General features: G+C 38.6%; 2 protein-coding genes across 10 annotated transcripts; both read left to right on the top strand.

The window, feature by feature from the left end:
• The first annotated feature begins 312 nt into the window (after positions 1-312).
• Positions 313-13875, top strand: LOC107863455 (pentatricopeptide repeat-containing protein At5g62370). Of its 9 annotated transcripts, none has more exons than XM_047408538.1 (5): positions 313-3612; positions 3761-3842; positions 4101-4595; positions 12507-12628; positions 13350-13875. In XM_047408538.1, exon 1 carries the CDS (start codon positions 519-521, stop codon positions 3477-3479), a length of 2961 nt encoding a protein of 986 aa, XP_047264494.1. In that variant the 5' UTR covers positions 313-518; the 3' UTR covers positions 3480-3612; positions 3761-3842; positions 4101-4595; positions 12507-12628; positions 13350-13875. The 9 variants fall into 9 exon arrangements, with proteins under 9 accessions (XP_047264494.1, XP_047264491.1, XP_047264492.1 ...); XM_047408535.1 differs by having other exon boundaries at positions 13281-13875; XM_047408536.1 differs by having other exon boundaries at positions 12488-12628.
• A 238-nt stretch (positions 13876-14113) lies between these two features.
• LOC107865182 lies at positions 14114-14731 on the top strand. Its single transcript, XM_016711514.1, has 2 exons — positions 14114-14258; positions 14301-14731. The coding sequence occupies exons 1-2, from the start codon at positions 14114-14116 to the stop codon at positions 14729-14731; spliced, it is 576 nt and encodes a 191-aa protein (XP_016567000.1).
• The last annotated feature ends 3083 nt before the right edge of the window (positions 14732-17814 follow it).

Raw genomic sequence — 17814 nt, 5'->3', positions numbered from 1 at the left:
ACAAATAAAAATAGATCCATTTTACTTGTAATAGATCTATTTTGCCATACAAGTTATACGCATGCCCCTACAATTGATATCAAAGCCTATACTGTTTAAAGTTACGAAAGTAGTATATATTTGGAGAACATATAAAATTTATTTTTACATGTTATTTTAGTCTATTGACTTTGTTTTTTCTTCTCATTTAAATTCCACTCTTTTTTTAGGACCTCTTTAAATTTCACCTGCACTAATGTAGGACATATAAAATTTATTTTTTGCACGTTAGTTCAGTCTATTAACTTTGTTTTTTCCCCTCATTTAAATTCAACTCTTTTTTTGAGGACCTCTTTAAATTTCACCCTAGAAAATGGCATTTGAGCAGAGGGCGCAAGTTTGGATACCCCGGTAGGCACAAAAAAGAGGAAAAGACTTGAAAAACTGTGTGAGCTCTACGGTGCACTTCGGCACTCCCTCTCTCTGCCGTCATATGGTCAAAACCAAAATCACCCGACAACGCCATTCTCTATTCTAGAATGACCAAACATAGACTGCACAATCGGTTGTGCTTCTATTTCTCAAGAACGAAGAGACAACCTTTTACTACTTCCCCTTTACCTGCCGAAGCAACGCCAACATCATGTGTTCCCACATCCTTAATTAATCACAGGACATTGTGTTTTTCACTTGCAGAGAATTTAATACTTCGTGGGTTGTTCGATTCAGCTCAGAAAGTGATCCGGAGAATCATCAACCAATCATCATCACTCTCTGAAGCTCTCTCTGCCGTTGAATTTTCGATTTCTCGTGGCGTTGAGCCTGCTGAAACTAGCTATGGTTTTCTCATTCGGCAACTTGTGACATCTGGAGAAACACAGAAAGCTGAGGTTGTTTATGAAGATTGCATTTTGAAGAGAGGTATTGAGCTGAACCATTCTTTATTGAATTCCATGGTGATTTGCTATTGTAATTTGGGTAAATTGGACGAAGCTAAGTTGCTTTTTGAAAAACTTTTGGAGTTGAAGTTGGTGCCTTGCAGTAGTTCGTGTAATGAGCTTATTAAGAGATTTTGTGGTGTAGATAGATTCTTGGATGGGTTTGATGTTTTTGTGGACGCTGATAATGCTGATGTATTACTCAGTTTCGGTTGTTATAATAAGTTAGTGGATGGTTTGTGCTTCCGGGGGTACATAAGCGATGCTCTCTACGTGCTTGATGTATTGTGTGATAGAGGGCTACCGCCCACTGTTCATTTGTTTAAAACATTGGTAGTTTCGTTATGTAAGAGGGGTAGAGTCGAGGAAGCTCATTTATTGAGCATGGAAATGGAGTCTTATGGTTTTGTTCTGGATAAAGTCATGTACACGACTCTCATCAATGGTTATTCCAAAATCCAGAAAATGACAACAGCTATGATGGTGTTTTTCAGAATGATGAAGTTGGGCTGTGGACCGGATATGTATACTTACAACACGCTGATAAATGGGTTTATGAACTTGGGCATGTTCGACAAGGGTTGGGTGTTGCATGAGCAGATGGTTCAATTTGGATTAGAACCTGATGCTGTAAGTTATCAAATCATGATTGTCAATTATTGCAAGGATCATAAAGTTGATTGTGCATTGACACTATTAGATAACATCATTCAGTGCAATGTTGCTCCCAGTGTTCACTCTTATACTGCTTTAATCTCTGCACTTTATAAAGAGAATCGGTTAACGGAAGTAGATGATATATACAGGAAGATGATGTGCACTGGATTGGTTCCTGACCATGTTTTGTTTTTTACCTTGATCAGCAATTATCCAAGAGGGTCAGAGATTAGTCTAGCATGCACATTTTTGCGGGCTATTGCCAAGAACGGTTGTGGTATTGACCTCTCTTACATCCCTAGCCCTACCAGTCGTAAAGTTACCACAGATATCATGCTTGATATTGATCTTCTCTTGGGAGAAATTAGGGCAAGAAACTTAACTCTTGCTGGTGTTGCTTTCAATATATACATGATTGCTTTGTGTCTAGGAGGAAAACTTGGTTATGCTCAGCTTTGCATGGATAAGATGGCAAACCTTTCTCTTCAGCCTTCACTGTCAGCTTATAATTCCATGATCAAGTTCCTTTTCCAAAAGGGACTACATGAGGATGCCAAGTTCCTTGTTGAAGTTATGCAAGATCAAGGTCAAGTACCAAATCAAGCAACATTCTTGATTATGGTAAATGAATACTGTAAACAGGGTGACATACAATCAGCAGTTGAAGTTCTGGACCAAATGGAAGAGAGTGGATTGAAGCCTAGTATTGCTATATATGACTCCATCATTGGGTGTTTGGGTAGAAAAAAGAGAATAGACGAGGCCCTTGGAATTTTCCGGAGAATGCTTGAGGCTGGAATTTATCCCGATGAAACTATGTTTGTGACAATGATTAATGCTCTATCAAGAAATGGGCAAGCTATTCTGGCCCATGAGCTCTTTGTGAAAATGTTGGAAGATGGAGTTCAACCAAGTCGCTATGCTTATACTGCTCTTATAAGTGGGTTAGTTAAGAAAAACATGATAGCGAAGGGCTGTGTATACCTCAATCGAATGATAGAAGAGGGTTTCATGCCAAATACTGTTCTTTATACTTCTCTTATAAAACAATTCTTAAGGAAGAGAGAGTTTGAATTCGCATTTAAGTTGGTTGATTTGATGGAAAGAAGTGAGATTGAGCGGGACCTGGTGACTTATATTACTTTGGTCAGTGGCGTTTCTAGAAATATTAGGTCACTTGATGGCAAATGGCTTGTTCCACAGAGACGGTATGAAGAATCTAAGGAAATGTTGTTCCGTCTACTTCATCAGAGTGCTATGTTGCCCAAGGAAAAATGTTTGAAAATCTCAGTCAGCTCTCATGAACAAATAAAATTTCTTGCTCTTCGGCTGATAAACAAAGTGAAGAGCATTCCCCTAGTGCCAAATTTGTACTTGTACAATGGCATAATTTCTGGGTTTTGCTGGGCAGAGAGTATGGAAGATGCATACAAGCACCTTGATGCGATGCAAAATGAAGGCATCCAACCAAATCAAGTTACTTTTACTATTCTAATTGATGGGCATTTCCGAAGTGGTGAGATTGATCGTGCTGTTGGTCTTTTCAACAAAATGAATTCACAGGGTTGTCTTCCAGATAACATTGTCTACAACACTTTAATAAGAGGTCTATGCAAGCATGGAAGGCTCATGGATGCTCTATCCCTCTTATACACAATGCTCAAAAAAGGATTGGCCCCTTCTAAGGCTTCATATGAAAGTCTTCTCAGTTCTCTTTGTGCTAATAATTGGAGTGTTCATGCACTGAAGATATGCCACGATATGCTTGCCAATAAATATGTCCCTTGTCGCTATAATCTTAAATCGTTGATTTGTATACTAGATGAAGAAAATAAGTGCCAGGAAGCTCATTTTATGTATGATTTGCTTCTTAAGAAAAAAAGATTTATGTTGAACACAAGCTAGAGGCTGGATATGATCTCTCTGATACTATTTTGGCTTCCTTCCGTGGTCCGTGTGTATCAACAGAATATGGACTTTTGTATGGAGCTGCACATTGTAGCTTGTGTACCCTCAGAATTCCCTTTGGCAAATTGCTGTAAGCCACCAACTCTCTGTATTTCTTAACTCTGTTTTTCTGCTTAAAGTTTTTAATTAGTATAGTATTCTCTTGACTCTAACGTTGATGATCTTTTGACCTGGAGGTTCTCAGGTGTACATAATCCTTTTTGTTATTCCTTTTTCAGGAATCTGATAAGCGGTGCCTATGTACTGGTCGTGTCTGATTTATAAAGTGGTTGTATGCTATGTGCAGTTGACAACCTTCAGGTAATTCTGGATATGTGTATGTGTGTTCTTCTGAATATTTGTGTTTAAATTTTTGGATAAACTACATAGGCACCCAAATAGGTAAAGACAAGCACTGGAAAGAAGACTAGAGACAAAACAAAATGTATATCTTGTATTGAATGCTTGATTAATTTGATTTGTTTTTTTGTTTTTCTTTTTGAAAAAAGGTCTCTCTTATCTTATTTTCGTCATTTTCAGTTTTATCACCTTTTCTTTTTTGCTAATCCTAAATTGCAGCAAAGCTCAATGAGTTCAGAGGCAACAGAAAAAGAAGTGTTATTCTCAGATGAAAGAAATGGCATACATTTGTCAGAAAATGAAGAATCCTCTGGACGGTATGTGCCTTACAAACTCATTGTTGGAGGCCACATATTTGGCAGAAAAGCAGAAGCAGTATCTAGAGGCAAGTGCTGCTTTGAGAGGCAGCTGTCTGAGATCACTAGGATGTTGCTCTGGAAAACATTGAGGATGGTTCACTGATCATTGAGAAAGAAGAATTTTTCTTGGGGGTGTAATAGAAGGCTGTTGTTGGCCAAGGTGATGTCATTGCGACATAGTGAATTATATGGGATCTTTGAGAGGAAATTAAGCCATTAATAGTATATGGAAACTAAGTGAAAATTCAACAGGCCTTGTCAGATTTGTTGCTGGACATATGCACCATCACTGACAATGAATATCCAAATTCGACCAAGTATAAGCAAATATCTAATTCGTGCATATTGAATTCAGGTACATTCTGTAATTTTCGCTTTCTTTTTGTTTAATTTAATTGCTCCCCTGGCAGATGATTTATATTAATAGGTTAATCTCACGTGTCGTCACTAAACTTTTACCCCTGTATTTGTAAAGCTACAAATTTTTTTAATGTTATGGGGTGGAATAAGGAGGAGTATAAGTTAGCTAGGAAAGAGGCTAAGTTAGTGGTTACGGAGGCTAAGGCAACAACTTTCGAGTGCTTGTATGCGGCTTTAGAGGAGAAAGATGGGGAAAAGAAGTTGTATAGGCTTGCCAAAGCTAGAGCCGTCAATATGGGCTAGGCTTGGCCCGGCCCAGCCTATAATTCGATAGTGCTGCGCTACTATTTGTACAGCCCGTTTAAGAACATGGCTTTTTAGCCCTGCCCGAATAAGCCCGTTGGTTCGTGAGCTTGAGCAATATGGTTGGAATGGTCCGTGGGCCAAACAAAAAATATTAAAAAATAGAATAGAGTACTAAGAATAAAAAAAGGAGTCCAAACTCAAAGTCTATTTGGATCATTATAGATATTTAAATATTTGTTATGTTTATAAAATATATAAATAATTAAAATACAAAATCTTTTAAGGAATCAAATATGTTTGATGAAGATGACGTGACGATGTTGAACATGTCATAAGTGCCATGAGAGTTTTTTTTAAGAGTTCATTTTCACTTTTAATGGACTAAATATTGACATCTTTTTTTTTATGATCAATTAAAATAAAATTAGGTTGATATTGCTATTTAGCAAGTTATATTATTACTCATTAACTTTTTCGTTTGTTTTTCAACATCTCTATTTGGTTTGAATTTGGTGTCAAAAGTTATTCAATTTCACAGATTATTAGGATTTTTTTTCTTGTAAATTTGAGACTTGATTAACAAGTAGTAACTTCATGTAATTTTTTTTTAACAAGGTAACATTTGTATTGATGCAGTACTTAGGTAGTTCTGAAAACCCATATTTACAAGGAAATAGTTACAAAATCTACCAAAAGAGAGTCAGACCTAAATGGTGCTTAAGGCATCTAGGATTGCTTCAGTGTTACTTCAATACAATTTGGTGCACCAAAAACAGAATAGCAAACTACAGTTAAGTTTAATATTTTGGACTGAATTTCTTCTATCTTCAAAGCATCTATCATTTCTTTCCTTCCAGATAGTCCACCATATACATGATGGAATAATCCTCCATCTCTCTCTATTCCCTACACCACTTCCTGCCTCCTCCCAACTAAAAAGAGTGTCAGCAATCTTTCTTGGCATTGTCCATTCTATGCTTCTGAGATTGATGAAAATCTTCCATAGTTGGTCTGTTATGCTGGAGTGCATGAACAGATGGGAGCACAAAGCAATATTCCTTTTGACCAGATTTTCATGTGTTAAAATTGCTTCTTTGGCAAGAAGCCAAGTGAAACAAGATACTTTGTAAGGTATCTTGATTTTCCAGATATGTTTCCAAGGCCAATAATTGAGTTGTGGCTCAATCTGATTCAAAATCTTGTTGGCATAACTAACCCTGTATTCTACTTGTGTTTTCAATCCACCATAATCGGTCAACTCCATTTTGTGTCCCCTGAAAATTTTTCAGTAGATTAAATAGTTCCAGAAGTCTAGGTATCTCCCAGTTATTTAAACTTCTTCTGAACCTCAAGTCCCAACCCTATTGTGTCCACATCTCACCTACTATTCTTTGTCGGTCTAGAGCTAAGACAAACAAGTCTGGGAACAGGTCTATGAGGCACCTTATTCCAATCCATTTGTCTTCCCAAAACCTGGTCCAGTTTCCGTTAAACACTCTAATGTGAGAATGATCTTTGAGAAAGGACCAAAAACATCTTATGGACCTCCAGAAACTGATTCCATATGGAGTGGTGACCTCCTTGGGAACCCCAACTGTCTTCTTCCCCATATTTGCTCTTAATGAGTGCTCCATATAAAGTCTGAGGTTCATGTGAATATCTCCAAAGCCATTTAAGCTTCAAAGCTTTGCTTTGATGCTTCAAATTTCTGATGCCAAGTCCTCCTTGTCTCTTGCTTCTGGTGATATCTTTACATTTGACTAGGTGAAAAGCTATTTTTTCTTTGTTCCCTTGCCAGAGGAAAGGAAAGTTCTCCTGATTTTGTCCAGCCTTTGAGTGATTCCAAATGGGATTGAGAAAAAGTAACTTTATATAATATTATAGTGTAAATATTTATGTAATTAACATTTTAAAATTTAAATTAATATTATAAAAATAATATATTTTAAAAAGTGAGCTGGCCCGTGGAGGCACGCAGCCCACAGTGTGATGGGTTGGGCTTGCTATTTTCTGGCCTGTCATGTCGATGTGCCAGCCCGGCCTGGCCCGTCAAACTCTAAAGCCCATGTAGGCTAGCTCAAATGGGCTGGGACGACCCGTATTAATAGCTCTAGCCAAGGCTAGGGAGCGGAGGGCTTGTGACCTTGACCAAGTAAAGTGTATTAAGCAGGAGGATGACAAAGTATTGGTTGAGGATGCCTTCACTAGGAGGAGGTGGCAGTCTTATTTCCATAGACTTTTGAATGATGAGGGGGATAAAGGTTTTGTGCTGGGGGATTTGGAGAACTGAGAGAGGTGTCACGATTATGGTTATTGTAGGCATATCAAGGTTGAGGAAGTCAAGGGTGCTATTCGTAGGATGCGTAAGGCGATTGGGCCAGAAGAGATTCCGGTGGATTTTTAGAAGAGCAATGGCGGGGCAGGTTTGGAGTGGCTGACAAGGTTGTTTACATCATATTTAGGGTAGCAAAGATGCCCGAAGCTTGGAGAGGGGTGGTAGAGTTGAGGCTGAGGCGGATCGTGACTATTTTCGAGAGTCAGTTCGGTTTCATGCCAATTTGCTGAGTATTGAAGCCATTCACCTTGGGAAGAGATTAGTGGAGCAGTTTAGGGAGAGGAAGAACTTGCACATGGTGTTCATTGATCTTGAATAGACGTCTGACAAAGTATCTAGGGAGATTCTGTGGAGGTGCTTGATGGCTAGAGGGGTGCTCGTGGCGTACAATACTTCGATTTAGGACATATATGACGGCGTGAAGACTCGTGTGAGGACGGTGGGAGGAGATTTAGAGAACATTCCTGTTTTGACAGGGTTGCATTAGGGATCGACTCTTAGCCTGTTTCTATTTGCCTTGGTGATAGATGTTTTGACGCGGTGTATTCAAGGGGAGGTGCTTTGGTGTATGTTATTTGCCGATGATGTTGTACTGATTGACAAAACTCGGGGAGGAGTTAATGATAAGTTGAACATTTGGAGACAGACCTTTGAGTCTAAAGGATTTAGGTTGAGCACGATCAAGACGGAGTACTTGGAATGTATGTTTAATGATTTTCGCATGAGGCTGACGTGGTAGTGAAATTGGATTCTCAGGCCATTCAGAAGAGGGGGAGTTTCAAGTATCTTGGGTCTATGATTCAGGGAAATGTTGAGATTGACGAGGATGTCACACATCATATTGGTGCAGGCTGGTTGAAATAAAGGCTCGCTTCGGGATTCTGTGTGATAAGAAGGTGCATCCTAAGCTTAAAGGTAAGTTCTATAGAGTGACAGTCCGACTGACTATGTTGTACGGAGTGGAGTGTTGGCCAGTTAAGAATTCCACATTCAAAAGTTGAAGGTGGCGGAGATGAGGATGTTGCGATGGATGTGTGGACTTACCAGGAGGGATAGGGTTAGAAATGAGATTATTCGAGGTGGGAGTGGCTTCGGTGGATGATAAGTTGCGATAAGTGAGATTGCAGTTGGTTCGGGCATGTGATGAGAAGGGGCACGGATGCTCCAGTACGGAGGTGTGAGAGGCTGGCTATGGATGGTTTTAGGCGGGGTAGAGGTAGGCCGAAGAAATATTGGGGGAGGTGATTAGGCATGACATGGGGCAGTTACAGCTTACGGATGACATGACCCGGGGTAGAGGTAGGCCGAAGAAATATTGGGGGAGGTGATTAGGCATGACATGGGGCAGTTACAACATACGTATGACATGACCCTTAATAAGAAGGTGTGGAAGACGTGGATTAGGGTAGAGGGGTAGTAGGTAAGTGTACGTCCATAATAATAGGGAAGAGTGCTCTGTTTTTATTTGTGCCTGTAGTTTCTTGTAGCCTCTTATTTGTGGTGTTTTTGTGATGTCTATGATTTTGAATAGCTAGTTTTAGTATTACTTTGTGGGTGTCTTATTTCCTTGATTATCTAGCAGTGTGATATCCCTTTTGGTTGTTTGCTTTTATGTTTTTTGTTTGTTATACTGTTATTTGTCCCGATTCATGAGTTAGGGGTCTATCGGAAACAACCTCTCTACTTCATCTGAGCTAGTGGTATGGACTGCATACAGTTTACCCTCCCCAGACCCCCACTTTGTGGGAATACACCGGGCATGTTGTTGTTGTTGTATTATGGGGTGGAACAACAGTAATTTTTATCATGGACAGAGTAAAAATCATTCCTGATTGAAATGGTTATCTTTATATATGTTGCTGGTAAGGAATTTTTAAGTAGTGATTTCACTCTAAGGCACAAGCGAGGATTGATTTTTCTTTGGTGATGGGGAGAGGAATACTGTCATGGAGTAAAGGATGAACTGAAGGTTGGCGGCATGGTTATTTTGCAGTTATTTTGGAGCAGATGATGTTGTAGGTAAGGCTAGGATTCGGGTTAGCAGGTGTAGGAAGTAGACTAGGTATTCCACTTTTTCTTTTCTTATTTCATTTTATTTTTATGGATTTTATTATTTTCTTAATGATTCGGTTCAATTGCGGAGCCAGAAATGTGGCGAAAGGTGTGCAAACTTTTGTCTCAGTTGTGTTAAGATGTGCATGAGTAAAAATACATTCATAATAGCTAACATTATCCTCTGTGCACTACATAATTTCTGCAAAGGGTGTGCACCGGACTACCCTTCGCCTAAGGTGGTTCCGCCCATGATTCCGTTTGCTGAATTGGAAAATAAGGGCAAATGTGTGTCAGTTTGTAACAGCGAGGGCGTGGTTATGTGTCAGTTTGTAACAGCGAGGGCGTGGTTAACTCCAATTATTAACAGAGGGCATATCTATAACATCTTGTAACTTATAGTACGTGTGCGATCAAGTTGATGTCGGCAAAAGTCCTTAATGTGCAAGCGTTAAAGAAGTATTTGAGCATACAAGGTTAAGATTATAAGTGTACAAAGGTACTCCATAGAATTGAAAAAGATCAGATCTATATGTCAAAGTCAAAGGCATCAACTGGTTGATGCCTAAAGCAACTCTGGAATTACTTAGCAGTCGGAAAGGAATTGGAAACAGAGGAAGGAAGGAGATCTGGTGGAAGACTATTCCAGCGTGCATGTGGTGGACTCTATGGAAATGCTAGGTACTTTGAAGGGCAAAAAACTAGCTTACAGATGATTAGATTGAATTGTATGTCTTTTGTTTTTTTGGTGTAAACAGAATTTGGTAAGGGATGTAGTAGATTTAGTTGATTTTATATAAAAGTGTGAAAATACCCTTTTTGGGGTGTGCCCATCACTCTGGGGATGTAAGTTTCCAATTCATCATTTGTTGGATGATGAATCTTTTGGTGTGAATACGAAGTTACCTTTATCTCAAAAAAAAAAAGTGACCTAACTCTTGATGGGTTTCACGACCATACAAGTACTTTTACAGTCCATATGTGCATCGAAGCACCTTCCTAAATAGTGAACTTGTCCAAGGACGTGACATCCAAGGTGGTTCACCTACACGTTAAAGCTAAGCATTAGACCATATAAGGTGGTTTATGACCGTGAAATAAAGATAGAGTCCGTACTTCTCGACATGCATCGAAGCACCTTCCTAAATAGTGAATTTGTCCAAGGACATGGCCATCCACGGTGGAATTTATGTCCATATAAGTGGTTCCATGACTGTGGAAGAAAGGTGAGAAAAGTTGAGTTTTTGAATCAGAGATCAACCACCACCATCACTGGTGGAATCCGCAGCCGTGAATGGCCATCCACGACCACTTTCTCGCCCGTAAAAGTTTTACGGCCGTAATCCGTTCCGTAAAGTTGAGTCGGCTGAACGTTTATATATATCTAAAACTTGATTTAAAGGTCATTACTCTCTTATTTCTTCACCTAAGACTCCCATAAGCTCTCCAAGGAGATTTCTTTCTCTTCCAAGGTCCAAGGTAAGGACCCTTCATAGTTTGCGCTCAGTTTTCACTGTTATCGACTTGTTGCTTGTGAAAGCTTCATCTTCGTTTCTAGTTTCGAGCTGAGCTTTTCAAGAGGTATTTGAGCAAGGAAATTAGTAGGGTTTGGCTATAAAAGATAAGTTTTCAACTCCCTCTTCATCTACCAAGCTCGTGAGACTGTTTTTACACTATTTGATTAAGAACTCACGGGACGGTGTTTGGTAGCCGTCAGTTCAAGCGTATATGTTTATTTGAGATGAGAAAGGGGCTATTTATGGTGGAGTTATGTTGCTCAGACTCTTCAAAAAATGTTGTTGCGTGCGTGTCGGATCCTCCAAAAATAATGCATTTTTGGAGGATCTGATACGGGTGCAATAACATTTTTGGAGAGTCCAAACAACATAGTTGTGGAGTAAGGTTGGGGCAGTAAGCTTGACCTCGTAAAAAGGCCATGTTTCCATTTGGGAAGTAGGAGAAAGGAAGGGTGTGGCGATATACTATTTATTTATTTATTTATCATATTTGTCGAGCTTGTCGCATATGAGCTATTATTGTGTTGCCAGTAAAGCCGTGCTTCTTGGTTAGCTGCTTATATTGGTCTTATATGATTATGTGATATAGATTAAATTGTCGTTTGAAGGCATCGACGACACTATGTAAGTGAACAAGTCAAGAAGAAAGGTATGTGAAGCTAAAACCTCCTTCGTCGTTGAGCCACGACTTAGAGTCATATGTTTTCCTTATAGAGGTCGATACAACTTATACGATACATGAAAATGAAGTCTTCTTCTACAATGTGTCACTCATTTGCTTTAAGTTCCAAGTCTGTGCGAGTTATTATTACTCTTTTCAAGTCAAAAGTCATAATGATTCATACGACCGTATGTTTCTTTAGTTGAAACTCTTAGAAGTAACATGGTATTTGTCATGTAGTTAAAAGGAAGCAATTGGACACAACATGGCTCCACTTATATTGATCACATAGTTGCAACCGAAAGTAAGTACTTGATAAACATAGAATACCTTATGATTCATGGAAAACAAAAAGCTTTTCACTAACTTATGTGAAAGATACATATGATAAACTCATATGTCACATGCCTTTATAACTATAGCTGATTATAATCTATTCTACAGTGAGGGGTGGGTATTTATAGGGCCATGTGCATATGACGCAACGCTATTCCATGCAATAGAATTGAGACGGAGCCTTTTGTGGCACATGAGATACAGTAGTTAGCTGGAATGTCATGCATTGGTTCCGCTGACTAAACCAGTATATGACTTACAGGCCTACGGGCAGATCTTACTGGAGCGCGTGGAGGACGTAACCTACAAACAGACTGCAATGTATAGTTATTAAGATTACACAGAGTTACGAAAATTGGCAACATATGCCTTTCAGGTGTCATAGATCGCCTTCAGTAGGTCATCATGTACTATAGAAAATGCAAGATATCATCTAGGCTAATTTTAGGTATTATATGTAAATAAATAAATAAATAACGGATTGGACGCTATATAAGGATTACTCAGGTTGGTCAGAGACTACAATTTCAGTTTTAAGATTTTACTTCTGATGTTCATGTGCTCATGATTGCTAATCTTTGATAGTTGATTCATTTGAGTATTCTTACTTGCCTACTTTTTATTGTCTGCGTTACATGCCAGTACACTCTGTATATGTACTGATGTCCCTACTTTCGGAGGCGCTGCATTTCTATAAAGGCAGTGTCAGGTTCACAGGACCCTCAGTAGGCCCAGTTGCCGTTCCAGTTGATCTTTTGGTGCGCTTCATTTCTATCTAGAGCTATCAGATGACTAACTTTTGGTTATGTATTTATTGTTAGGTATGTGTCAGTTATGTAGTTACAGACTATTAGATGCTTCCTAGACGTTATTGATGTTGTCATGTTGTATATTTTTTGGCTCAGAGGGCCCTACAATATATATGTATACTGATCGTATCACCTGTTCTGTCATCTATTATTTTACAGGTTTACCATGAGTTATAAAATATATGTATAGCAGGTGCCAATGGATCCTTGTGTCTGCCCCTACTAGGCTGGGGCGTGACAATATCTAGACTTGGCGAAGTTTTGGGGCAAAATTGACCCTCTGCCATAGTTTGAAAAATAATTATGACAAGCTGGAGTTTTTATAGCTGACTCAAGATTCTATATAGACATTAGGATGCATAATGATCCAGAAATCTTGTATTTGTTTCACTTATTTGCTTTGGCTTTCACATAGAGAAACAAACTTGTATGTTGTATCTCAATTTATCTTTTCCCTTTTTTTTCTTTTACTTTTTGGATGGGGTGAATAGAACCTTGCAGAGAATATTCACATTATCTTTTCAGTTGTCCACCAGCTGATGAGGCTAAACTCATTAAAATATAACCTAATGCCTATCATCTCTGTCGAGTTTTTATATTTTTATAAGTACTTGTTTTCAAATTTGTCGATAAATTGCATTTCCTTTTTTAATTATGAAAACAGGTTTTCATCTCTTGGATGAACAATTCATATAGCAATGAGCTGATTCGAACAAATGTGTTCTGTTGACAGTATACAGAGGCCTGTATAGAGCTGGGAAAAGAGATGAATTTGATGGTTGTTGATCTTTGCAGTGCAATTCAGAAAAGAGAAGATGGGTGGTTGCTTGCTTTTCATAAGTTCAGCTAGCCATGCGTTGCGTGTTTTATACCTCTACCAGATTGAGAACATTTGCAATCATATCTGTATCATTCCCTTATTATTGAGCCATGTCATCTTTATAGGTTACTTCTAGCTCAGTGTGTTCATTTTACGCCTTTTTGCTTGTTCTATGTTTATCTTGGTCTGATGATTCTGAATGACCTATTGTTGCATCCCAGGTGCAAGTAGTGGTGGGGCGTATTAAATTAATTAGCGTGTATTAATAAATAAGAGTCGGTTACCTGACTCAAGTAGTTAACTCTACAAGTTAGATCAGTAAGACGTTGTTAGTAGTGATGTTAGCTGAGCTTCTAGATCTTTCCTAGACATTTTGTATAAATTGACATACTGAGTAATTCAATTAAGCAGTTACATTTTATCTTTCTTTCTCTGCCAAGCTCTTCTCTCTCTCATCCACCATTAATGGAGATCCTTGAATTCTCAATTGTAATATGGTATCAGAACCACTAGATTTTCTCATATCTTCAATTGCTTCAATATTCTCGGCCCACAAATCTTACAAATCCTTCGAATTTTCTACTTAGGGTCACTCTATCTTCTACATACAAACTGTTTGATGAATTGCCTGAACGAGATTCAATCTTTCTGGGTTTTCCTCTTCGTAGTTTCTCTCAATGGCAAACGAATTGAATGACCAACAAATTCACGTAGCACCGACTACTGTGCATCAATTTAGCGATGATGCGATTTCTGCTTTGTACATGCATCCTTCTGATAGCCCTGGCATGGTGTTGGTTCCTACACCTTTTGATGGATTGGGTTTCCGTTTATGGAGATGAAGTGCTCTCCGAGCTCTATCAGTGAAAAATAAACTGGGTTTCATTACTGGTGATTGCAAGCGACTTGCGGATGATGCAGCCAAATTACGTCAATGGGAGAGATGTGATGATATGGTGACGTCTTGGATTTTGAACTCCTTATCTAAGGAGATAGCTGAAAGTGTTAAGTATGTTGCAAATTCCATCGAATTGTGGAAGGAAAGAGAGGATCGATATGACCAGACGAATGGTGCTAAGCTGTATCAAATTCAAAAGGAAATTAATGATTTGGTACAAGGAGCTATAGATATTACTACCTACTATATGCGTATGAAGAAACTCAGGGAAGAATTCAACAATTTATCCTTTCGAGTCCAATGTAGTTGTCAATGTGTTTGTGGTGCAAAGGAGGGGACATACAAGGCTGAGCAAGACAGGAGATTGATCCAGTTTCTTATGGGCTTGAATGAGTAATACACTATTGTCCGGGGAAGCATATTGATGATGAATCCTTTACCTACCCTGGTCCAAGCTTTCTCTATTTTGATCCAAGAGGAGAAACAAAGAGAATTCAAACAGCATAATCGCATAGTAATGGAATCTGCCTCACTTCACGTCAATTTCGCTGGCTCTAGGAGCTATTTAGGACCATCGAATACTGGGACTTACAAGACAAATTACTCAGGTCAGAATTTTGTAGGCAATTCTAACAATAGCAAGCCATTTTGTGATTATTGTAAAAGACCTGGACACACCAAAGATAGGTGCTAAAGCTCCATGGTTATCCATAGAATAATGCATCTAGTGGACCTAGACAAAACTATCAAAGTTTTCCTATCTCTCGTAATGCTTCTGTGCATCAACACCAAAATCCTGGGCTCAATAAGGGTAAGTGGACAGTAGCAAATGTTCATGGATTTACATCAGATTTGATACATACTCATGGAGATGAACCTGATTCAATAATGGATGCGAAAGGCCCCAATATCACAAAAGACCAGTACAATCAGATGATGAATCTGCTCAGTCAATTTCAGATTAGCAACACAGTAAAGGGAAATCCAAACGCTGCACACATTAATACTGGGTCTGTTAATTTTGCAGGTATTTTAGCCTGCAACTCATCTATAGATTTTGCTCATCATTCATTCAAATGTTTCAACTCAAGGTCTGATTTATGGATCATAGATTCAGGTGCCTCCAACCATATGACTTTCAATGAGTCCAACCTAACCAACATTAGAACCTTGACCTATCCTTTACTAGTATCTCTTCCAAATGGCTATAAAGTAAAAGTAGTTGAGTTTGGTGATGTGGTTATTACACCTAAAATTACCTTGCATAAGGTGTTGTATGAACCATCCTTTATGTATAATTTGATTTCTGTCCATTCCTTGACTAATCAGTCCCAATGCATGCTTCTGTTCACTAATGCATTGTGCTTCCTGCAGCCCCCTTCAATAAGGAGGCCTCAGGTGATTGGTAGTAGCAAGGATGGTCTATACTATCTCTGTTCCACATGTATGAAGATTTCGCATCATACCACTGCTAATGAGTCACATGTTCACAAGAAACCTACTACTTGTTTGTCTATTCCTGATCTGATCAAGAACTGTCAAGCTACTGATGCATTCATTCACTCTTCCCCTGCTTGTTCTCACATTTCCAGCAATAGTGTGGCAGGAGAATCCATGTCAAATAATGATGTCACACATAATTTTCATTCCCCTTGCTTCCTTTCCAATGTAAATGTACCATCTCTTAACAATAAAATTGACTTGTTAGTTGGAAGTGCTCGTTTATCTGTTGACAGTAATGTAAACTTATTATGGCATAATAGACTCGGACATGTTCCTTTTGCAAAATATCCTCATTACCTTCCAAGTTTTCCGCTAACCAGCCTTTTTTATGCTCCATTTGCTCCATGGCTAGACAAGTCAGACTTTTCTTTTCACATAGTTCTAGTGCTTCCACCAACATCTTTCAGTTGTTACATATTGACCTCTGGGGTCCATACCATACACCAACACATGATAATCATAAGTATTTTTTGACCTTGGTAGATGACTATAGTAGAGTCACATGGACACACCTTTTGGGCAGTAACGCTAATGCTTTATCCATCCTGAAAGCTTTTGTGAATATGGTTGAAAATAAGTTTTCTACCTCTATTAAAACTGTAAGAACAGATAATGGCCTTGAGTTTGTTAATAATGAGGACTTGCAATTCTTTCTGTCCAAAGGTATAATACACCAAAAGACTTGCCCCTATACACCACAACAAAACATTGTAGTGGAAAGAAAACATAAATATTTGTTGGAAACTGCCAGAGCCCTCTTTTTTCAAACAAAATTGCCTTTGAGATATTGGGGGGAGTGTGTTCTCACAGCCACACATATCATAAATATACATCCTACCACTTATTTGAAAAATAAATGCCCTTATGAGTTACTTTACAACAAGACACCAGTATATTCTCATTTGAGATCTTTTGGTTGCTTATGTTATCCTACCATACCTAAAATCCATAGAGATAAGCTTGAACCAAGAGCTGAACCTTATGTCTTTGTAGTATATCCATTTGGAACCAAAGGATACAAGGTCCTTAGTCTAGCCATAAGAAGAATACACATTTCTAGAGATGTAATCTTTCATGAACATGTTTTCCCGCTTAGTCTTGTCTTAGATGTTGCTACTTTTCCCTCTGTACTTAAAACATTTTTCCAAGTCCTATGTTCCTGAGTCCACTCCTGCTGCTCATAAATATTTTTTTGATAATGAGGATGACACTTCCTCTAAGGTGCCATGTGATCCTCTGGACACAACAATCAGCTCTTCTACTTCATCTACTATTGGTACCTCCTTTTCATCCTCTCACAATCAAAATTCTGCACCATTAAATGTACCTGTTCATCCACGTGGACACAGAAGGTCAACCAGAACTCCTAAGATACATGCTCATTTTCAGGATTATATATGTTCCTTACCATCCCTCAAATCTACTCCTGATACTGAACCACATGACACATCTTCTACCTTTTCTCTCAATGCCTTTTTTCTCAACACCACTCCATTTCTCCTGAATCTTTGATACATGACGGTCAGTTCCTTATTTGTAATGTTTTTCATGATAATGAACAATCTTCTTATGATGAGGTTGCACTTAATCCTGCTTCGCAGACTGCTATGAACCAAGAGTTTGAGGCTCTTCATGCTAATAAAACATGGGATTTAGTCCCTCTTCCACATGGTAAGCAAACTATTAGATGTAGATGGGTATATAAGGTGAAACATAAAACTGATGGGAGCATAGAAAGGTTCAAAGCTAGGCTAGTAGTCAAGGGATACACACAACAAGCTGGGATTGACTATATTGAAACTTACTCTTCTGTGGTAAAAATGACCACAGTAAGATCCCTAATTGTTGTAGCAGTAAAGAGGAATTGGATGTTTGTCCCAACTGGATGTCAACAATGCCTTTCTTCATGGTGATTTACATGAAGAAGTGTATATGACAATACCTTCTAGTCTTAAGGTTGATGATATGGGGTTGGCT

The sequence above is a fragment of the Capsicum annuum genome, chromosome 3 (genome assembly GCF_002878395.1).
Source record: "Capsicum annuum cultivar UCD-10X-F1 chromosome 3, UCD10Xv1.1, whole genome shotgun sequence".
Classification (NCBI taxonomy): domain Eukaryota; kingdom Viridiplantae; phylum Streptophyta; class Magnoliopsida; order Solanales; family Solanaceae; genus Capsicum; species Capsicum annuum.
The sequence above is the reverse complement of the archived record's forward strand: the minus strand, read 5'-3'. Positions and strand labels throughout refer to the sequence as shown.